We start from the raw sequence: 23,881 nt of genomic DNA, 5'->3' as shown, positions 1-23,881 counted from the left end.
GGGGTGGAATTGTATAACGTGCGTACCTTAACAACGTCAACGACTATCGTCCCTCTCCGTTGCCATACTTACTCGGCCAGGACGGCAACCGGACGAGCGGATTGATGATGGGCAGCTTCTTCACGCGCTCCTCCTTTTCCTCCTTCTTTCTCTCTTCCGCATCCTTGTCCGTGCCGAACAGGCCCAGGTTGGAGCTGAAGATGTTGCTCTTCGAGCTGCCCAAACCCTCCGGCTTGAACAGCAGGCTGCCGCTGCTGATGCGCCGTGACGCGGCCGGCGAGCAGTTCAGGAAGCGGATGTGCTCCGAGTCGAACCCGAGCAGGTTCGGGTTGTTGTTCGAGTGGCGCCGATTGATGTCGATTTCGCGCGGCGCCAGCAGGTTCGGCGTATGCTCCGAGTGGCGCCGTATGTCCGGCACGCGCAGCGACCGCAGCTCGTCGCTGATGGCCGGCGAGGGCGGCTCCACCACCACGTTGATCGTGGGAATGCACGGCAGCTGGAAGCTTTTCTCGCTACGGTCGTCCTTCTCGTGCTCATCGTCCCGCCCGAGCAAACTCTCGTCCCCGTCCTCATCCTCCTCTTCCTCCTCCTCTTCCTCCTCTTCCTCCTCATCGTCTTCCTCGCCCTCTTCATCGTCATCCGCGTGGGCGCGATGCTGCGGCCGCGACTCCTCGTTCTCGCTCAACGACCGCTCGCCGAGCTCGTCGTCCGGCAGGCTTTCGTCCTCATCTTCCGCGTTCGCCGCCGACACCAGCTTCCGGTACTCGAAGCCGGACGACCGCACGGTGTCCGTCTCCGACACGGACACGTCGGACGGGGAACCGTGCACCGGCAGCAGGTTGCGCGCAAAGCTTTTAATGTTTTCGTACTCGTTCTCGCCGACCGACAGCCGGTTGGCGTACCGTTGTGGGCCGAGGTTACGCACGGCACCGCCACGGTGCGGACGCTTGAAGCTTTTACGCGCAATGTCGTTGCCCTCGACAAACTTGGCCAGGCTGCAGAACCGTGGTTCCTTCACCTTCTGGTCGTCGCACCGATTGTCGATGTCGAAGACGCGGTTCTCGAACCCGCACTGGTCGAGCTCGACCGGCTCGGACGCGGCGGCGACGGTGCGCTTGACCTTGAAGCTTCGCCGCTTGGTGTGCTCGAGCGTGCAGAGTGTGGTCGTGTCCTCCGTGATGGTGTTGTCCTGCAGGGCGCCCAGCAAATCCTGCCCCAGCACCGAGCTGATGTCGTCCATCAGGCTTTCGCCGTGCAGGGCTTCCGTCGTGTCGCTCGTTTCCGGCGAATCGATATGGCTGAAGCGATCGTTGTCCAGATCCTGCGAAGGAACGGGATGGTTAGAACCGACCTGTATCGTGGTTGCCGCACACACAACACAACACACTAACCTGTATAATGTCACCCACATGAACCTGCGAGTTGTTGTCTGATTGTCTGTCCAGTATCTCCGACGTGACGCTACATTCTTCGTTGCTTATTGCTGAAAGAATATCACTGCCATCGCCCGGGACCTCATCGGAGGACGAACGCTCCTGTCAAGATCGAATGTTGGCTGGTTAACTAACAAAGCAAAAAACACCATTTTCCCACACTCCCACCCCCTTACCGGCATGTCCGTATCGATGATGGTAATGTTTTCGCTGAAGTAGATGTTTTCCGGTGGTTTCTCCAGGCTGGGAATGCAGATCGTAGGTACCTGCAGCATATTGCACGATGCGCCCGCTTTCGCCGACGTTGCCTCGCCCGAACCACCAGCCAGCCCGGCCTTCCCTGCCCCACCGATACCCAGCCGCTGCGCATGGGTACGGTAGTAGTTGCGTTCGTACACTTCGATCGGTTGAAACTGCAGATAGCCGCCGCCTTCGGTGTGATGAGACTGTCCATCACCCCCCAGCTGCTGCTGCTGCTGCTGATGGTGCTGTTCGATCGTTTTCTTGAACGGTTTGAAGCCGAGCCGCTCGAACGCACTGTTCGGATCGAGATCGAACTTGACCGTCTTCGTGTCGGACTCGAACGAAAAGTCGTACGGTGCCGTCGTCGACTGCGAATCGGACGTGGTGGTGGTGGTCGACTTTTGGTTCAGCGTGTCGTCCTGATCCTTGCCCTGGTTGTCGGTCGCCATCTCGGACTCGCCCTCGATCGGCGGCTCCAGGATGCGGTCGGCCAGCTTCGGCTCCGTGTGCACGCTGTTCTCCTCCAGCTCCTCGATGCTCGAGATGCGGTACGACTCCGGGACGCCTGAGCTGCGCCGGCTGCCACCGTCGGCGAACTGCTTCGGGACGGGCAGGTTCAGCGTGCTGAAGAAGTGCTCATCCATCGAGTCGCGCCGCATGTCGGGCAGCGGTGAGATGCAGGTCAGCCGTGACGTCGACACCGACGGCGACATCATGCCGGTGGGCGGTGGTGGCAGCGTGGCCGGCGACGTGTTCACTGAATTATCCGATGAGGAAGCGGTGGCTGCGTAGGAAAAAAATGGCAAAGGGAAAGATAAATAAAATCTCAATGCTCACACGGTCCGAGCAACAGCCGCAACGTCGCAACGCTTACCTCGTAGTGTGTTCATAGGTACCGAAAGGCGCTTCTGTGGTGCGTACGGTATGATCTTTTCGCTCATCTCCACCACTTCATGTATTGCTCGCTTGAGGCTGTTGGCCCGGCATAAAAGTGCCTCCTTTTCCGAACGACGGTCTATTCTACTGATGCGCTCTTTGGAATTCAGTTTGTCTTTCTCGTTTTTCTCTATGGTTTTTCTGCAAAAAAAAGTTGTACCCCGTAATTAGCGGTGGAGTACGAATATGGCGAATATGGTCAGCTGAACAAACGCAACTACTTACGTATCTATTGGTCTTTCTGAGGCACTTTTTTGAGCAATTTCTTTCAGTGTTCTAAATAATTCGTCGTCACCGTGAAGACCAGCTTCCTCATCCTTCAGAGTATCTAATAACATTCCTAACTTTTGTCTGCAAATAGGCACCGGCAAGAGGAGAGGAGAGCTACAGCCTGCATATTGAAATGGTCAAATCCGGTGGAATCTTACCTTAAAATATCACATTTGACGCTTAATTGCTCCTCTTCCGAGCTGGTTTCTCTTACTCTAGCAATAAAGTCATTGACCGTTTCGCACAGGATTCTCGTCGATTGTATCATCATTTGTGTGTCTTCGTTGTAGACAATTGACTGCAGATGCCACAGCGCACTGTCCTCGTACTGGGAGAGCAGCGGGTCCGGATAGTGCGAGATCGACATCTTGGGCGTGCGTGTCGAGGCGATGCCAATGTCGCGCTCGAAAACCATCACACTCCATCTGCAACGATGTCAGCAAGCGCGGTATTGTGGGTGAAATTCGATACAGTATGAGTATCATGCACTTGTATGAGGAGGGTTGAAATGGTTCGAGTGCGAATATTAAGTGACAAAGTTTGAACTTCTGTTCTCACCCACACCTTGCAACCGAACTCCGCTGCAACTCTCATTACACAATTCCGGTGAAGAAAAACATTACCAATTCATGGTATTGATTGAACGCACCGTGCCTCTGTACCGCACGGAGACAGTTTCCGAACAAGCTAGAAGATGGCGCGGCAGCCATCTCATTTTAATGAACACCTCATGTACACACTGATGGAATGGCATCATTCGCCTGTAACGTTCTCGTCCTTGCGGTACGTTTCGCACTGGGGCTCTCAATTACTCGCGCCCTCGCGCTTGCTGTGCTTCACACCAGCATCCCACCGGGTCCCAAAACTTACCTGTCGAGCATTTTCGTGCTAGCCTTCTCGTATCGCTCCAGCAGCTGCGGTAGGTGCGCATCGTCGTCGCAGGAGCTGCCCCAGCCAAGGACGCGTGCCAGATCGTTACCCGTCCCCAGCGGAAGCACTGCTATTTGGCATTGTTTCTGCAACAGGGAAAAGTCAAAAGTCAAACACTCGCTGGAAACATCGCTCACCAGCATCATCACCCACTTGTCCTTGGCACCCCGATCGAATTGTTAGAATTGGGAAAGTTTAATTCGCGTATACCGATCCATCGTTAAGCGCTGATGCGAAAGATGAGTTGGAAGATGAGCGAGAGACAGCAGAGAAAGCATGCGGTGGTGTCGGGTGTCCCTCAAACATCAATTTGCGAGTAGGAAAAAAGTGTGTGTGTGTGTGTGTTTGGAAAAATAAAAATTGTACAAACACTTTACAGCCGTGCTCCCTCACAATGCTGTCTCCATTTCGGTGCCACACATGCCAACTTTGGAAGGAAATTTTTTGACAAGTTGGCAAAACTCTCACCCCTGGCAGCCCGGTAACTTTCACCATTTTCTAGAAACCAGTAAAAATATGCATTAAACTTTTGTCATTTGACACAAATACACACGGTATTCGCTTCGCCATCGAAAGGATCTCTCGCGCGGTAGCAGATGGAGACGAATTTTGTGGAAAATTATAAATAAGTCGCAAGTTCAAACATTCACAGCGCGCTCTTTCACTGGAAGCTTTCAGATGCATTTGATTGGCTAGACATTGCGAGCCGCATGGATGGTAATTCTTTGATTTGACCAAAAAAAATGCTAGGTACATCGCTCGTGCTTTAGAGCTTGTGCTTTAGATTCAATCTAAACCAGTAGGAAGGCCCAAAATGATTTACGCTGGAAAACAAAAAAAATAGATGGAAGATGATTTTTTTTCCCAAATAACTATTTTGCTGAATTCAAAAACTTTTATAATAAAAATATTCAAAAATGTTAACGCAATATTTCCACCTATAGACCATTGTGGCAACGGTTGCCTCCGTCGTCTGGCGTTACATCGTATCTCCGTACTTGGGCGTAAGCAGAATCGTGAAAACGGTTGAGAACTGGCAAATTAAATTACCAGCATCTGGCGACGACAAGTTCGACGAAGTACGCGAATGCGATGGTGGCTACCAGCACAACAAGCGTGCCTAATTTGCAGTTTGTCACTACAGTCGAAATGAAAATGTGATCATTAGTTGCAAACAGAAGCCAATCAGCTGATAATTGTGAGGTAAGAGCAATTGCGCAACTGACCTAAACTAACGCCACGGACACCTTCTTGAGCTGTGGGCTGAACTTTGTAAAGTGGCCTAATTGTTTCCCACCTTTCTGTTAATTCTTATCTTATCCAACCACATGTGTAATAAAGAGCATGTGTAACAACATCCGTGTATGCACACGCCTAGAGGATGGCAGCTCTCAATTCCAAATCCCTAATCCGACTGCTTTGTTCTTCCCCGTACACTTGTCTAAAGATTATATTCCCCGAAACTGAAACGTGTCAACCATGCTCCAAAACACAACTCCACATAACATCAAACAAAACCATGCACCATGGCAGTGTTCTTTAATCATCAAATAGCGCATTATCTTTCCACACCCCACCGCACATAATACCGTGCCGTGGGGAAACTGGTACCCGGAAGCGTGGAACCGCCAGCAGCGTCTTGATGAAAATATGGCAAATTCTCCTGGAAAACCCCCCCGAAAGGCACCTAACCATCTTTGGTGTAGTCGCACGATCAGAGCAGCTCTTCTCTGTTGGCTACAACACATACAACCTGTTATGCTCATTAGATATTAATCCTTCCCCCCCGATAAGGATAGGTGGTGAATGGGTCGTTTAGATGCTTCATCCTGATATTGGTGCGTAAGCTTCCGTGTGTTGCCTTGCTACATTTCCTTTCCTATCTCCCCGCTTTTTGCTCTATTTCTTTCTCCATTCTTCATATCCTTTCGTGCCAGCCTTTCCCGAACGCTGTTGTTGTCCCAGTGTACACGTTTCACATAACTCATTTCCTGCGGGCGGGAATGATTTCTCGCATCCAACCGTGACCAAATCAGCAGCACGACGTTTTCGGTTCAGGACACATTTCTTGCGCTCATGCCACTTCCTGGCCCTCGGGGGCCTTTCATATCCGCCAGCAGAAGGGTCCTCATCTCCTTGTGGAGTAGCTGTGTCGCAACGAAATGTGCGTTGTTTCACATCCAGCACTAGCTGTGACAGTCTTTCCGTGCATTGCATGGTGTGCAGCGTTTTGACGGGGAACCGGATGTAATAGGAGGGACAACGATCTCGTTGCGATAGAACCAATATTTATCTGGACGAGTTGATTGATCCCAAAAGTTTGATCAAGCCCATTTGTGCTCGGATCGATATCTTTACACAAAGCACATCCCTCCCGCAAGCTGGAACCGTTCAGAGCAGAACTGTTATTTGGATAAAAGCATCGTGATTACTGTCGTAAAAATCTAAAACTTCGTTAAAGTTTTGCCCCAAAAACCCCGTTTGGTCACCGGAGTGTGCTTTACGCATAACAACCAATAATAAAATACTCGACTCTACCCATACTAGACCCCCTGGCCGTTAGCCACTTCAGGCGCAACGCTTCGTTGCTGCTATTGCTGTGAAAGTCTGCCCGGCTGGCCCTCTTACCGAAGGAAGCACTTTTCCCTTTTTCGCTCCATAACGTGCCATAATTCGTACCCTTGACATTTTACTGCAGACCTTCAATTTGCAGCCGTCTTGGAATGGCACGACCGAATCGCAATAGTAGAAGCGTGAACGCTTTTCTTTTTGCCATTTCTCGTAATTTCTTTGCCATTTTGGGTCCCGCCCCATGTGGTCACGGTCGGAATGAGTCCGTGTCCTTGGGCGCAACCTCAACGGCTCAACTGGTGGGCAAGACCTTGGTGGGCATGGGCAGTGAAAATGAAGCAGCACAATTGCCAGAAGCTGTAAAGTATCGAAAGTCCCGAGCCAGACCAAACCTCCCCGATTCCGGCCGTTTGGAGCAGTAAAACATCATGGACAACCACCTTATTAGCATATACACCATTTGCCGGACGGTTACTAATGAGATGTGCTTTTTTTTCCTTGCCCAATCATTTTACCCACGGTGGACGACGAAACCGACGATGGTCACACAGTTTGCTCCGGCAGTCACCGGAAGGGGCTTTGGACGGTCCCTTCCGGGGGGGGGGGGGGGGCGGGGATAGGAAACGACCGGTACACTTACTTGCATGTTTAGATGGTCGATCTCGCTGAGCACCCAGCCGACGGACCCATCACCGGAGCAGATCAGTATGCGGAACGGATCGAAATGGCGAAACAGGCGCAGCCCGAGGCCCGGACCGCTCGAGATGAGATCAAACACTTGGGCCGGGTTGAGAAGTTGCTTGAAGCGGCGCAGAAACTTTACGCCCTGATTGTCGCCCGACTTTGAGTTGACGAACACGAGCAGGGGCGAGAAGCTGCCGTGCGGCTTGCACACGTCCCACGCCTCGTCCAGCCCGATCGAGTGGAGCGATGTCGGCGGCACCATGGAGACGCGGGCCGGCCCGAGCGGGCACGAGTTGGGTGACTGGGGCCGGCAGGCCGTATGCACCGTCGAGCGACACCAGAGGCAGCGCCAGTCCTGCAGCCGCATGACCGACCCGCACGTCTTGTCGCACACCAGACACTTGGACGAGACGGGCAGATTGCCCTCCATCCACTGGTGCGGCATCACGATGTTCTGTGCGGATGGTGGGAAAGGCAGAAGAGCGCACAATTAGCATTCGTAGGAGCTAACGTCGGCTTGCACGGAACCATCCCGCTTACTTACCCCATCGCTGTCCTCGATGATGTCCTTGCCGACGCTGGCGAGCGTTGTCCATTTGCAGTTGGATATTGCTTTGGCGGCGCAGCGCTTATGCACCTTGCATTTGCACACCTCGCAGGACAGCCCGTGGGAGGTGACGCCGGACAGTGCCTCCCGGCACACGTTGCAGTACGTCGGGCGGGCGTGGGATGTGGCATACCTTTTGGATGGGAGATATTGTTGATGATGAAGCAAAAACAACCGTTACATTTCTACAGAGTGCTAGGGGAGGGAGATGCACAACGTACCAGTGATGATGCCCGGAGAGGAAATCGTGCTGATCGGGTGGTCCCGGCTCGAAAAATTCTCGCGCCGAAGCGGCTTTCAGTGCCTGCAGCCAGTCTTCCATCTCTCGGCGTGATTCAGCACACAGCACTAGCGAACGGGTCGGTGTAATTAGCTGCAAAAAAATGGGGAGCAAGCAACACCGGGATGGTTAACAGTGATACAATCGCATTAAGCGTACAACTGGCTAACTAGCTGACTGACTGAACCTGAATGGCTAACTGAGCCCATTCATTTGCTTCTGCGGTTAGACAATTCGATTAGAAAGTACAATGCAGGGTTTCGTAGGAAGTTTTGTCTCATTATGTTTTACACACTCTTTTGCAGGCACTCCTAATAACGGTTGCAGTAGCAATGAATTGTAAAATCATTTTAAATATATTTAAGAACCAGTGATAATCCAAATTCCTCGATCAAGTGTCCCAAAAGGTCCAGTAGCCCTGCTATGCTATGAAGTTGGTGCGTTGTTTAACTAGACTGCTCGATGACAATTAATTTCCAGTTCATCGATATCCGATCGAAAGGTGGCCACTCTGCTGTCTCCCATGCCTAATTGGTGCACAGTGGGGTAGCAGTTAGGTTACCGCTCGGCCCTCTTACCCGGCACGCATTTCCAGCTCTGCCTGGCACTCGCGCTACAAAAGAAACCCCGTTCCGGGCACAATCATCGTCAAGCGTCATTACATCGATTATCGTAACGTGTAGCTGCGTGTAGTGAAGCTGACATGCCATTCCATTCAACGGTAACATCAGCAACCACTTACACCGAACCGAACGGTACGGTACGAAGAATCCAAACCCCTGGCAAGGCGGTAATGCCGGCCGAGCAACGGTAACGGGATCACTGTTCATTAGGACAAATTTGGGCGCCCGGCGTGCGTGTGCCTGGCACTTGTGCAATACTACACCGGGTCACCATCTGAACTGAAGCACCCACACACACACACACACCAAGCGAAGAGTGGATAGTAGTTTCCTTCCGTCCGTACTACGAACGTTTAGTGAATCTAACACCGCACAATTAATGAGGGACCCAGGTCATGGATGGCAGGAATTGTAAGGGGCTCGCTGGATTGGATTCAATGCGCCAGACAAACACCAACGTCACATCACGCACCGGAGCTCGAATGTCGCTCCATGGTGAGTGATGAAATATCACGCAAGGACCTGCCCTTACCAATACCCTATACCCTTAACAATAGCACAGGACCATTTCCAATTAGCAAAGGCTCGAGCTCATCTTCATCAGATCACACGCCGCATATTGTACGTGTGTGTGTTAGTGCTTTATCTCGTTCCCCTTTTTCGCTGCCTTTCTGCCATCCTCCGAAATCAAGTGTGAGCGAGTGGAAAAGCGTAAATTGACGACCCGACAAAAAAGGAAAGAAGAAAAAAACAGATAGACAAAAATCCTTCCCAACCTCGTGCTACAACCGAACAAACAAAAGGTATAATGGAGACTGTGCTGTGGTTTCTACACCATTTATAATGCCAGCATAGTCCACCAGTCGAAAAGCAAACCATTCCCCAGTGCTCCACCGCAACCACCCGTCTCAGAAGCCGCCACCGTATGTAAATAGCATCGTCCGTAGTGGTTCGGGCTTTCCTCAGCCGGAGCTTTCCACCGGAGCCAGGTACAATGCTGCAGTGCAGGGGTTTCTTTACCTTGTGCTTCTGCTCGCCGGAGCATCATTTGAGGCTTTCTTTTTGTAACGCATCTCACGCTCAGCCCGTCACTCTTCACTTTACTGTCTCGCTATCTCGTTTGTGTGTGTGTGTGTGTGTGTGCGGGCAAAGCACATTTTGTAGCGAAAGCTTTGTTGTGCAAACAGAGCCTTTAGGAAGGTTTGTTTTAATACCGACCTTTTTGTGTACTAAGATGTGGCGGGGTTTTCATTTTGTTGTTGTTGTTTAGCTTTGTTTTTTTTTCTCCTATCTCCAGCACACTCTATCCTAGCGAGAGTGCACGTACCTGTGTCACACTGATGCCGCCTGTTACCGGTCCTGGTTAGTATGGGGGAAAGGACCTCCGGAAGGGACCTCCGAACCATCGAAAATTGACAAGAAACCCTTAAACGTTCACGTGCGCTCAGGCGGATACGACAAATGCAAACGCACCGATGCGTGTGGTTACAAATTAAAATTTGTTTTTCGCTGTTCGAGCTCTTGTGTAAACCGTCTTTCGGCTGGGTTGTGTTATCTTCGGTAGGGCAAATTTTCCATATTTTCCGCATGAAACCAGTTACGAGCCACGAGGCTGTTTGTACCGAACATAAGGCATGAGGCAATATCAAAGCAGGGCCACAAACACACATACGCCCGCTAGCTGTTTTTTTTTTTTCATCCTTCCTGACCCGGGCTCCGAAACGTGTACAAAAAAATCCCATGGAAATACGGGCGGTAAATTACAAACAACAGCTCCCATTTCCATCTTCGAGCTAACTAGACCACAACGGTGTGGATCCGTGCCGTGTAGAATGTTTAATCTCGGCTTCGCCGTCCAACGGCACCCTGTTCTTTCCCGTGTGCGACCGCGCGATGCGGACAACAATCCGACCGTAAGGTACGACCGAGGCCCATCATGATAAGCAGGAGCTCCGGTTTGGTTTGCCATATTTGTTTTTCGCCGTGTTTCCTCTTTCTATTCATGGTGTGTTTTCAATGGTATGGTAAAGGTCTACCGTGCCTGCCGTTTGCTCTTTTCCCACCGGCAGCGGCTTTTTTGTACTATTTGCGTTTCGACTCCGATGCCAGCAAGCGCGTAAATTCGCTGTCTAGATGACAGATAGAAACGAGCTCCCGAGCGGTCTGGCATTGCCATTTTATGGCGTTTTATGTAGCGTTTCGAAAAGTAGCTTTGCGGAGGGTTTTGTTGTAGCGAAAGCAATGGGAGACTGACAAGAACGAATGGCAGTACAATCGACGTGTGATGATTGTTTCAATGAACTGCAGCTAGCGGTGCGAAGCAGCATTGTGCGCCAATGATTGTACATATGATGCCTGCCAGTGTCGAGTGTAAGTGCTGTTTCACGTTCGTGACAGTGGCATCGTAGCGTTGAATTCAGGGGCAAAGGATGCCGGTTAAATATATACGGCAAATAAAAATGGCTTACTGCTGTAGCATGCAAATATGCTCCAATCAAATCGGATGAAGTTAACTAGAACTCATTCCACACTGGCTTGATTAACTTAGAACTGACTAGATTAACCTTATGACGCGTTGTGGTCTTTCACATTTCCTGCCAAGCTCAATACAACAAAGATTAATTAGCAGGAAATCGTCTTGGGAGCATTTCTCACTTGGTGCAGGTCGTGGTCTTGCATAAAACGTTCCGAAACTAAGCAATCATAATAAATCCTTCATTCGCATGCGGTTCTCGCACGGCTCTTAGGCCCGTGGCAACGCTCATCGGATGCGATTTTATCGGACGAGATTTATATGGGTTTTGACAGATAACGTCGGACGTGCGATTTCGTCGTCCGACGTTATCTGTCAAATCCCATATAAATCGCGTCCGATAAAATCGCATCCGATGAGCGTTGCCACCGCCCTTAGTCCCACCAAAAGAATATATCAAACAGAAGATAGCTACGGATTAAACTATAAAATGTGATATAAAAGTGGCGTACAGCTCATCTGCAACTTAGAATACGTCAAGTTCGAATGAAAGAATTTCAATCCTCCTAATCGACCCTATACGTTTGAAGTTCTTGCCACACGAACGCTGTTAAAATCCTGGAACAACTTGTGACGTAAAAGGTCCCATGTGAGGCATTTAATAGTAATGCACCATGCCAGACGATTACGATTATACCATGGAACAGTTTCAGTCACTACGGTCAAAGTCAAAAAGTGGCGAACTGGATGTATCGCCTAATAAGTAAGTAAACTTTCCACAACTACACACACTTCTGCTCCATAATGTTCGAACCATCTAGCCACTCTAGCCGCATTAAACGCGTCATAAAAGCACATTGTTAACACCACGCTCGAGCACTGTATCGGAAATGTATTACCGATGGGTGTGTGTGTGTGTGTGTGTGTGTGTGCGTGTCGTTAATCCATGCCATGGTTTATCGTCACATTGGCAACCGAAATACTCCGAGTCTATTGAGACTCCCAGGAAAACCGAAAGCCCACGCGCGAAGGTTTGGGTGCAATAAAGGGTTTACGCTGACGACTTTATGCTCTTCCCCAAGGTGCTCAACGGTGCTAATGGTGCGTCGGAAAGACACTGTGATACTCGACCTCGAGCGTATGTGTTAGTATGAAACAAACAGATGTAAGGAGCAAAAGACGAACATGGGTCTAATAAAATCTCGTCAATGCTTTGTCTTTCCTACTGCACTGCAAGCAATCTTTTTTTTTGGACCCGTTGTGTATCCACCCCGACAACCGAACATCTGAACAACAAAACGCACGCATTATGGGGATGATGGTGAAGAGCTTTTGCTTGTCCTTTGCGTTTTCCTCGTCTCGCCGACAGCGCGCCGACGAAACGCGACAGCGCGAGAGCGGGATGATGGCGACATCAAGCAGCATTTGATGGTTCGTAATGAACTCTTCAGAAAGATGCTAGACGAGCGACAATGTCAAGATCCGGGACAAGTGCAGCGCTTTTTTATTGCTTTTCCAACTTTGATGTCGACGCTGCAAATGTTCCGGTCGAGACGCCCGCTTCCATGAGCGACGTTTAGACCATTCCGGGGAAATCATTCTTCTTTGGTTTGGTTTTTGGCAATGTTAAGAATTTACATGCTGTGCTTAGGCAGCAGAGGGGAAAAAACGGACTCTCAACGGCACTGGCAGTAAAGCTGAACCTTTTCCTTTTGCGTTATTACACTTTGATCATTAGTTAGCAAATCCAGCATCAAAAAAGTGGACCACATCTCCCATCAACAGTGGAGATTGTAGCCGAACAATTTAATGAACTGTGTAATGGATGTTTTAATATCTTTTTGTTATAGCCACTGCCGGTACAAAAACAACCACGAGAAACACGTCCGCGAACATTACAAAACTAATTGATTATATGTTTTACACAGTTTATAGCTTTGCTGTATTTTTACTCGGAAACCTCAAAGTCGTGAAATCAAACGAAAAAAAGCGCCAGTTTAAATTACACCGAAGAAATCGATACGGAACGGTGTTTCTTCAATTGCGTGACAAACTTACCTGGAAGCTATGGTTAGCATTCTTCGTACTGCACTCGGCGAAGCACAGGTTGGAGAGGTCGATTTCATCGAAAAGATCACTCTGAAAATGGAGGGGATGGAGAAAAGGAAACAAAAAACACGTCAAACCCAACTTGAGGACAAAGTTTTCCGGAACAAATTGTACCGTCAATTAGCATTCAGTTTGTGCGCCCGATTTTTGAAGCAGTAGATTCATTAGGTTATGTATGAGCATGAGAAAGAGAGTGTATGGGTGAGGTTAAGGTGGTCCGTCCTATTTTGATGGTGATTCTATTATCATCTCCCTCCCACCCAGACCGAACGTTTGATGGCTGGCCCTTAAAAATCAACGTTTTAATTTTGGACTGACGAAGCTCGGTCGTATCCGTTTGTTTTTTGTTTTTTTTTTCTGTTTGAGCTAAAGCTTTGAGCAGATCATTCGATGGCGCGGCGAGGAAAGTGCTCGATACCAACAGTCGTAAATTACGCTAAATAAACCTTCCTTCAGGACCGGCGAAAAACACATAAAATGTCAATTTACGGTTTGTTAATTAGATTTGCGCGAGCGCGCTCGTAAAGAATAAAGTTCACTTTGAGCCGTATAATCGAGTGATTTGGGATCAGTGGTGTATGCAGGGATGATAGAAAAGAGAGAGGCAGACAGAGAGATAAGGAGAGAGAGAGAGAAAGAGAGAGAGAGAGAGAGAGAGCGATAGAACATACAATCTACGCACAACTCGCCACTTATTCCAAATCCTCAACAATGCGACTCCGCTGTGCTCGATGGTTTGTGGCGCCAGAGTGGAAGTTACCGCACTGCCTTAGCTGAAGTGGTTTGCGTAAGGATTCCCGTAAGTGCCCGGGAGGTGTCCCGTTCAGGCCCCGTGCACGGCGGAGGTCTTAAGTTTGTTATCTGGCTAAAGTTCCTTCTTTCAATATCGGTTCGGTAGGTACCGGGTGTGGATGCCGTTCGGACATAGGACACTTCACAGATCCAAGGGCGATAAATAAGCACTCCCGCTCCGCAAACGAGTGAGAAAGCACCCAGCGCCCGGATCGAAAGCAAGAGCGAGAGAAAAGTTTTAATTAGCAATTCTTATCCGATTGCCTTTTGAATGAATAATCTCTTGGCTGGTCGGTGCGTTATTTACTCGCTGCCGCTAGCTGGAGTCCGCTGCTACCCATCCCATGAAGGTCACTTTCAACAGAAAATGTCAGTAAATAAAGATCAACGAGCCCGGTGCCGGTACCGCTGAGCGCCGGAGGATGCTGGTTTGACGGCCGAAAATGGGAAATGGTACAAATAAAGCAAACCGCCGGCGGGTATCATAAAGCAGCCGCGCGGAGAAGGCACCGTTTTAATGATCCGGCATGGTAAAAGATGCTTCCCGTACCCATCACGGGTGGTGCACCCACAAACTTGTCGAGACGAATGGGAACCGCGACCCGGCGGCTACACGATAGCCGTTCATTATGTAAATATGTGCTTTTTTACGCGATTTTCCACGCCAAATCGGGTCCATTAGCACGTTTATTAGCCAACGTGTATCCTTGAGCGCCGTGTACTTCAAAACAAACACTTTTTAGGATTAGCGGAGGATGTGCATGGGGAAAGAGCTTTCAACACACAACAGCAGTGGATGGTGGTGATGGCGGTGGTCGCGATCACAACCACTCAAAGTCAAGCACTGTTCAGCGAGCGTGGAGCGAGTGTCTTGAGAGGGTGAGGGCCGTTCAAGCACGGGAAAACTACTTCACAATACCCCCGCAATAGTAGAATCATAAGTGGCATAGTTTGCATTGGCGTACGTCTTTAACGTCGTGCATCAAAAGATATAGGAATAGCCAACCACATATGACCAGGCATTTACTAGCCCATCGCCAATGCTGCGTACAATATTACCAATTAACCCAACGACATACCATATGGCCTCCGAACTGCCATCCCGTAAAGGAATGTCTTTATTAGCTGTTATTGATGCTTATGCAACACCTGGTGCTCGGTGGGGGATGTTTGCTGAATACCGTGAATCCTTTTGTCCACATCTGTTCCCACAATCGTTCTCACGTTATGGCACAGATTATATTATTGAGGACTGGACAGCACTTTGAGTTTCTTTGCCCTGCCGTGATCGATAAGTTAGCAAACCTTCAAGGAAATTAGAGCTGTATAACAGCTTTTTATTTCCTTTTTATTTCCCATAAACCATAAAAATTGTTTTTATAAATAGAGGCTTTACGTACTTTACACGTGTAAGTTAATGTTTGAACAACATCCTCTTGTTAAATGTTATGGATTTGTTGGGGTCCAAGAAATTGGGGAAAACACTATCCAGCTCAGGCTTTCGTGTTCATCTTTTATAGATATTGTTATTAATACCACTTTAAATGTGACTTGTTATACTATATGTCAAAAATATCCCCTTGTATGAGGGCGTATTTCAATTTACTCCTTCAACGGAACACGGTGAATTAAACATCATCGCGAAGGTTCGCCGACCATGGCATTAAATTATTCGTCATTGCAAAGCAAATGCCAGTCAACGGTTCCAACGCGGACAGCGAACGAATTAAGTTGTGATGTTCAAATTTTTCTCACTTTACTTATTTTTACACACAGGGACATATACAGACACGTATGACGAAACACAACGAATAACGTTGATGTACGAATGGTTGGATATATCCATTTCCAAGGCACGCTCAACGGTCTGAAATTTTCGTAATTCGTGGCAGAACGAGTTAAAATAAGCACATCGCGCGTTCTCTCTCTCTCTCTCTCTCTCTCTCTCTCTCTCTCTCTCTCTCTCTCTCTCTCTCTCTCTCTCTTATGCTTTCTATCTATCTATCTATCTCTCTCCAGGGTGGGAACTTTCTACATACTCCGTTTGAAAGCAATATCATGTTCCGTGCGTTTTTGTGTGTGTGTGTGTGTGTGTGTGTGTTTGCTTCATTACCAATTTATATAAATAAAATAATAATAATTCTTGCCGCAATCACCGACCGGCATGGGGTCACCCTAGTTCGCCGTTCGATACAGCTTTCCAGCGGGGCAACTAAATCCTGATTATACGATCCCTGTGCTGTGCCGTACTTCACGTAACGTTCATATTTGGAACGTACCCGCTCGTTTCCCACCTTGCTCTACTCATCGGCCCCGTATTCCAGAGTCCTGGTGCCACCCGACACAGGACAATTTTATTGCGTTTTTCGTTTAGTTTCGGTGGAGGATTCTGTTACTTCCAAGAATTCTAGCTTCTGAGTGGGATGTGGGGTTTGGGACGGACGTGAACGGTGCGCATCAAACACACACCGTGCGGTCGTTGCTGGTGTAGTAAACCCCGATTCGTCTCCCATTGCCTGTGCGTGATGTTTAGAAGCGGGCGACAGTAAGCGGCGCAAAATCGCAAACGCGTAAACGAAGACTTACCTCACCTCACCTTTAGGAAGGTTTGGATACGTTTCTGTGGGAATTAGAGGCAATAGTGGAGGCGCACGGTACACTGGATGCCTTCGCCAATCCTGTGCGGGGCTGGAATCATTCTCTCTGTCTCTTTTTCCTTCTACTTCTGCTTAAATTTATTCTTTCTAAGACTTTCTTCTCTCCTTCTTTCTCTCTTTCTCCCCCTCCCTCTCTCTCACACACACACCTTCTATTACGAGAAGGCGATGGCGTGTAATTCAATTTTCGACTCCCTATATTAAATTTCACTAATGGTGGCATCAACTTTCACGACTGATGTACGAAACCGGAGCACGCTTTGCTGAGGTAGTAGAAAAAGTAAGGGAAGTCCCACCTCACTGTTGGGTGATGTTTTCCCGCTTATACGCGCTCTAGCACCTCTGGAGACGAGGAAATCTTCTCACGCTGAAGATGCTAGCGCTCGTGCTTGAAAAGCTCCCGGCTCAAGCTTTTGCCGTGAAGGTTAGCGGTGAAGACAAGCAAAACAAAACAAAACAAAAAAAAAAACAACACTCACAAACAACTCAAACACTAAAGAACGACTGAACAAAACGCCCCATAAAATCCGTTCGCTGGTAGAAAGTTACAATCGTTCTTTGGAATTAATTTGATGCGAATAGTTCGTTCGGTCGTCACTGCACTCCAGCACGCGACCTACAACGAACGAAAATCCGTTAGTACAAGTGATTTGGCAGGAACTTCCGGTCGTATCGAGCGGATGTTTGCCGTTAGGATGCTGTAGTGGAGAAACTTTTGTGCTGTAACACGTTCAACGGAAAGGGTTTTGCTACTTTGTAAAGCATACGCAGGCGGCTGGCAGCCTTTTAACTGGCAGTTTCCGTCTTTGCCCAGTTTCCACTAACTGCCCCCCTCTAATGTCGTTTAATTTTGCTTTACGCGAGTGATCATTTTTCATTTCGTTTAGTGTTGATTATTTATACCAACAGCTTGTCCTTTCTTTCTGTCTGTCTCTGTGCGCCCGTTCTGCAAAGTAGCATCAGCTAAATTTAAAAGAAACACCACCAACAAGCACTGTACATCGGGCATTTAACATGGGAACCAGAAAGCGTAGCCTTTCTCGAACGCTCCTTTACAAACAATGGACCACGCTTAGGGACGTTCGGGCGATGCTTTTATTTAATTTTTCAACTTCTCCGGGTTCGCCGTTGAATAACAAGCCTCTCGGCAAGGCTCGATATACCGTTCCTTTCCAAAGCTCAACAGGGAAAAACGGCAAACGACCTAGTTTTCTGCCCGAGCCCGACTGTCACCTGCCATGTCAGGGAACGGATTGTCATTTTGCCAAGCCGCAGGTGGGAAAACTTCTATTTCGGTACCTACATCACTATATGTACACATCGCACGTACAACTTCTTGCGAGTGTTTGTGGTTATATGAAAGTTTTTGTGTGTTTATAACATTACAATTTATTCCATTTTAGAATGGTCATCGGAAGATACTAATTTCGTTGTATAATGTAGGTACAATAAGGAATCTTCTCCATTTTGTTTCTTAAAGTAATGCAAAAAGGAATATTTTACTGATGATTGATCAAGACAAGAATGAATTTTCTCTGTTTTACTTACATTTCTTGATAAATTCATTTACTTCCACTCGTTTTGTAATAGCAATATTAAAAATATTTTGTTCAAACATCTCCATAACCAACATATTACATTGTTATGCCTGCTTTCACGCGAGCTTCCTGCTTGGCCCGAGGCATTTTTTGAGGGATGCTTGTGTCCAAACAATTCCCAAGAATCATCGCTCTTATGCTATTGTAATTAAAAAAGTCAGGATACCAAAATTCCTCCGAGGCTTACAACTTTTCACACACCCACACCCAATGCGGAGAATCTTCAAAAGGATGTTTCGTTATACTGGGACGCTGCAGGTGAGAATGCGATGCTTTCCCTTCCGTCCTGTACGTGGGGCTGTATGTGTCTGGGAGCGCATTCATATTCAGCAATCTTCTATACACGCACTACAGTGAGCTGGTCGCTGGTCTAAAGGCGTGCAAGGGAAGATTATTTGTTTGACGTCATAACCACCGCATGTTCCCAACCCCAATGGCTACCGTTGAATAGGATTGCATAAATCCCTTTAAGCGAAAGCATCACACCATACCTAATTCGCGATGGGCTGTACAGGTGTGTAATAAAGCTATGAAGAAATAACGCTTTCCAAATGGTGCCAACCGTGCCGGAGTGGAAAAAGCGATCGAAATTAAGAAATACCCGGAAAGGGCAGAACGGTCGACTGCGAGCAAACGGTCGCCGGCCTAGCCACTAAAACCATGACGGGCGAGGCGCCCCACTCAATCATTGCCAAACTGTTGGCCGAAGCTAATGTATTTGCCCAGAACTCCAATTCGCTTCGTTAAATATTTATTACTCAGATTAGCCGGTGCGCTACAACCTAGCCGTTCGAGAACCCGGATGATGAACAACAAGGATCCGATTCGGTTAGCTTCCGAACGTAATTCAGTCTTCTTTCCGTTACAGGTAGCCGTAAAAGTGTTTTTTTTTTTGCTATTTAGTTTTTAAAGAATATAGGATCTTTGAAGACAATAGTACTTCCATTATTCACACATTTTTTGTAGTATTAATCTTCGACAAGGAGATTTTATTGTGTTGCAGAACACCTTCTAAATATGTTTCTTACATTTTCACCATGAAAGCCTTATCAAATTTGGCACAATTGAAAACGATGTTTCAGGCTTGAAGGTAATTAATCTCACCTTTACACAGGAATTCCAAGCAAAACCAAACCAAACCACATTGTGAAGCAAACGTACTTACGTACGTACTATCTTATTCACAGTAACGCGCCTTTTGGGATTATTTTCCCACGTGTTCTACGTAAAACTTGGCTTTCAATCCCAATGCAACTACCAAGAAACGCCAATGTCTCTTTTCATTTGAAATCTGAGCCTTCGAGACACTTTCATCGTGTGTTTCTTTGTTAGAAACCTTCACTTAAAGATTTTTATGAGCTTTTAAATACGGATGACGTTGTATCGGCAAGAAAGGGGAAGAAAATAGGAGGTGATACAACTCATATATCGCTTACAATCGCAAAGCTTATAACTTGTGTTAAAATCAGTGAAGCGTTAAGCTTGTACAAACCATTAGAACTCTTAACATGGCCACCGTTTTGTCACCATCGGGTGCGATCTGCGTCTGTTTTTTTGCGTTTCCTTCACAAAGACTCCTGTTTGTTTCGGCCTCATATGCTTTCCTTCGTACTTCATATGAACGTAAGAATCGTAGCCAATTTCTGTCAACCACTTTTCATCACCATTTTATGCTTGGAATGGAACATTTCCCTCGAGAGTCATGTCCCCACCGTACAGCGTTTGGTGGTGTAGAAGTCGGTCCGGAAGCTTCCACTTGTGCCTGGTTCTTGTGCAGAGAGCAATGCCCTATAATGCTGCAGCAACACATTAGGACTACGCCAACGCCCGGCAACGATAGCACCATCCTGGAACATGCTCACGTTTTACCGAACGTCGATAAAGATGCAAAGGTATTTAAAATATAATCCCCTGGGAACGCACCAATTTACCGAAGGTAGCTATCTCTCTTGCTGTCTTTCTCGGCCGTTCTGCAAATAAGAGCTTAAAATGGGTAGCTTGGAAAGCCTCACAACAATTTGAAAACATCGCCTGTTGATTTTACAATCTGCGGACGGAGCAGGGTGCAGGTTTTATCGAGTGAAAGGAAAGTTATTTACAAAGTACGGGTATAAATATGCTTCGTCTCCGGTGCGTTCGTGTCAGATAGATAGATAGATAGAGAGAGAGAGAGAAAGAGTGAGAGATAAAGAGAGAGAGAGCTAGTAGTCAACTGAAAGATGAAGAGGGATGAGAACAATACGGACACATATTTTTCCTATGACAACCATTTTTCCCTCGTTAAGATCGTTTATCAAGAGATATCGATCGTGCTAAATTGTCAAATCATAATGCAAAACCGCACGCCGGTCACCAAAACCGCTGGGCGGTATCGCCCTAGCGATTTCCCGCATTTTTACTCACTTTTTTGTTCTTCTTTCCATTCCTTCATCTCATAGTCACGCACTGGTGGAATCTCCCGGCATAACCGCTACCTTCCCATCGATAGAAGTTAATTTAAAGCAAACACTTTGGCCTCTATTTATTGTACGTGCCCTGCAGCACAAAGGGCTAAAAGAGCACGGTGAAACAATTCGAAATTAAGTGAATTTGCGTATTCCAAACCAACCGCTATAGGCAACATATCCATCATAAGCATTATTTGTGCCGTTGCATGCAGCTTTGGTTTTCCGATGAAGAAACGGAAAAACCTCGCCATATTGGTTAACTGTCCTCACATGAAAGATTGTTTCCAGTATGCTGGCTGGTCAGGTATTTGAATCATTGCTAGAGGTCGAGTACGATTCAATGCCCTTGAATTAATCCCCTCATCAGCGTGGCCTCGCTAATACGCTAATATTTCTAAGCAGCTTTTAAAGATGTGGAGAAAGGAGCTCCAACAAGACACACTAGACGGAAGGCAGCAGCAGAGATCTTTCATTCGATTTCTAAACCGATATTGGAGGGATGTCGACCAGAACGAAAACCTTTCAAAAGCTTGCCCCTGCTTTTTGGGGCCGAATCCCGCCAGCCGAAATCAAAGCGTTCATTTATACCGCCACTCTCGTTTATTAATCATCGACAGTTGAGCCAAGGGGAACCTTTTATCTGTTACCGTGCTGTTGGGAAACCTTTCTCAGTTGCCTGGGTTGGAAATTGAATTAATAATTTTAAAAGCTTTCTTCACAAAGCGCAAAATGTGTGTGTGTGTGTTTGTGTGTACGCTTTGTATAGGGAGCAAAAAGAGAAGGGTGATTGCACGAGTTATTTACCAAAATTACGATGACACAATATTCATCAACATCTGCGTCCGCGTTCTCATCATCCCTTCCCTCACGCGTGCAGCGATGAGCAAGAAGGGGAAATAAATAATATTCGTGCTCTGCCAGCATTACAGATAACAGGTTTTGACATCGATGTTTACGAAATAGAGCCCCAAATTAAGAAGGGAACACAGTGTGGTAGGCAATGATTGAAATGGAAATTACTTTCAACGCCTGGCAATTACAGCCAGTGACTAAAGGCAACACCAAAGTTGGTAGCTTGTCTTCGGCTTCGGGCTAATGCTGCGGTTCTACCAAGCCACACACAGTTTGCACCAAACGCACAGAGTAATCTTTACGCACGCAGCTAAACTTTCCTTCCCACACAACTGCGGTCGAGCCCCTCCGAGGGCATTTGCGTTTTAATCAGTGTGCTCCGCCGGTGTCAATGGTTCTGAAGGTTTTTCGTTTTCGCTCTGCCGCTAGCACGATCGGAGCACGAAAGTCAGCACCAGAAGTTCGGGCTGTGTTTGATGTTGGTCTCTTGGTAAGGTGAATGTAAAAAAGCGTCTAAATGCTGTCCCAACTTTCGCCAACCCAACCATGGGATTCGCCGAACCAGCGAAAGGATTCGCTCAGTTTCAAAGGAAATGGGTTCTTTCCGCATTACAGCGGCGGCTCTATGCACAACCTAGCAATGAAGACAACAGACCCGATTTTCGTTTCCGAAAAAGTATGCATAAATAAACACACACTTTTTGGCAGCCTCTGATAGTACGTGAAAGTTAAAGCAAGCTTTTTACGAACTAAGGGTACAACATCAATACATTGTATCACTCGGACCTTTTGCACGGGGAAAATTATTACAAATGGGTAGTCCGACCTTGTGGTTAGCTTTAGAAAGGCGCCTGTTTCTTGGGGGTCATATTAAAAGTTCCTTGAGCAGCTAATGTTCCTACACACGAACATGGTGAGGGTATAGAAAGCTGCTGCGCATTCGAATATAAAGCATGAATTATTAAAAAGAACTTAACGTTTCCAGTACCACTCCTTGCAAATAGTCGGAATCACAAATAGATAACACACTCAGCATAGCGTAAAGTTTATTATCATTTTGAATCATTCCATACCTTTTGGGAAAAAGAGTAACGAACGTTTAATGTGCTACTGAAACATGGCCACCAAACTATTCCTCTTGCAAATGTTCTTTCACGTTTTCGTACGTAACATTTCCCGATCCAACCAATTTGAGAAACCTAGAACATTCTTTACGGATTTATCCGTTCAAACCCCGGTTGCATCCGTGTTCCGACCGCCATCTTCTTCCGTATCAGGAACGGATCGCTTCTTCCTTTCCCTTCAAGCCCCGTTCGATATCGGTGTAAATTTAATTTCCTGTTTGCAAGCAATTTTTCATCCTGCTCTTCCGCCTCCTGCCGTGGCTGCGACACGGAAAAAGGCAAATTTGGCGATAAAAATTGATCGATTTATGATACCATGCAACCGTTGGCTGGAAAGTGGTTTGAGCTATGCTTTATTCGACACCGTTTGCACGTGAAGCTAAATTAAATGTGTGTGTTAACTTGTTGAACTTGAAGGGAGGAGGATAACAAAGTGAGAAATCATCGGAGTTGCTTGTTATGTTAGCATGAGCTAAACATATTCAAAGACGAATTGAATTTGAACGTTTCAATATAAAGTACGAACCACACGAACTATGAGAGCTTAATATGTTCCACAACTATTATTATTTATTATAATGCTTTATTGATAAACTTTTCGATCAAGCTCTGCTTCACCTCTAATGTATTCTCTTACTATTTGATAACTTTATTGATATCCTATAGTTTATGGCTTGTTTCATTCATTCTTTTGTACAAAGAAAAATGAAACCCATAAATGAAATATTCCGTCGTAATATGGTTTTCATTGTTTACTGGCGTTGTGTTACGTTAATAACTTCACCTAGCTATAAATCAACTGATATAATAACGATTTTAGATTGCTAACCTCGCATGCTCCCAAACGCACATACACACACACATATGTATATATCGGTGATTGCAACTCAACTTGATGTTTGTTATCGCTTCGCTAAACTTGTAACAGCGATATGCCGATAAGAACCATTTTGTCAGAACGTTTACATAGGTCGATCGTTTCCCGTGCCGTTTCACAAATAGAGCAGAAATTGAATTCAGCACTTCGTTTGTGTAAGCGATGGTAAGCGACCTGCAACACATCAAGCATGCACGAATTGGTTGTTGTGCAGTTTGAACTTTAGCTAACGCAGCCGGGAAGATTGCGCTCTGCCCGGTCGTATCGCTCCTACCAGGCACCGCAGCACAGTGCTCTGCTCAGGCATAAAACTTTACTATCAGACTTATGCTCTGTTGCGTCGTCAGCAGCACAGCCGTGATGTGCACGGCACGG

At 47.1% G+C, this 23,881-nt stretch overlaps 1 protein-coding gene across 4 annotated transcripts in view; it reads right to left on the bottom strand.

Moving 5' to 3' along the window:
- LOC1269334 (diacylglycerol kinase eta) overlaps positions 1 to 23,881 on the bottom strand; it is a 49,669-nt gene that overhangs the window by 5,483 nt on the left and 20,305 nt on the right. For all 4 annotated transcript variants that reach the window (XM_061648638.1, XM_061648639.1, XM_061648640.1 and 1 more), the window contains 11 exons: positions 13,109 to 13,189; positions 7,896 to 8,047; positions 7,612 to 7,807; positions 7,024 to 7,521; positions 3,753 to 3,898; positions 3,041 to 3,307; positions 2,838 to 2,963; positions 2,551 to 2,753; positions 1,610 to 2,460; positions 1,392 to 1,535; positions 73 to 1,321 (listed from right to left, as the gene is read on the bottom strand). In XM_061648638.1, coding sequence (XP_061504622.1) covers positions 73 to 1,321; positions 1,392 to 1,535; positions 1,610 to 2,460; positions 2,551 to 2,753; positions 2,838 to 2,963; positions 3,041 to 3,307; positions 3,753 to 3,898; positions 7,024 to 7,521; positions 7,612 to 7,807; positions 7,896 to 8,047; positions 13,109 to 13,189 — 3,913 coding nt within the window. The remainder of the gene's footprint in view (positions 1 to 72; positions 1,322 to 1,391; positions 1,536 to 1,609; positions 2,461 to 2,550; positions 2,754 to 2,837; positions 2,964 to 3,040; positions 3,308 to 3,752; positions 3,899 to 7,023; positions 7,522 to 7,611; positions 7,808 to 7,895; positions 8,048 to 13,108; positions 13,190 to 23,881) is intronic.

This window comes from Anopheles gambiae, chromosome 2, assembly GCF_943734735.2.
Source record: "Anopheles gambiae chromosome 2, idAnoGambNW_F1_1, whole genome shotgun sequence".
In the NCBI taxonomy this organism is placed as follows: domain Eukaryota; kingdom Metazoa; phylum Arthropoda; class Insecta; order Diptera; family Culicidae; genus Anopheles; species Anopheles gambiae.
The sequence above is the reverse complement of the archived record's forward strand: the minus strand, read 5'-3'. Positions and strand labels throughout refer to the sequence as shown.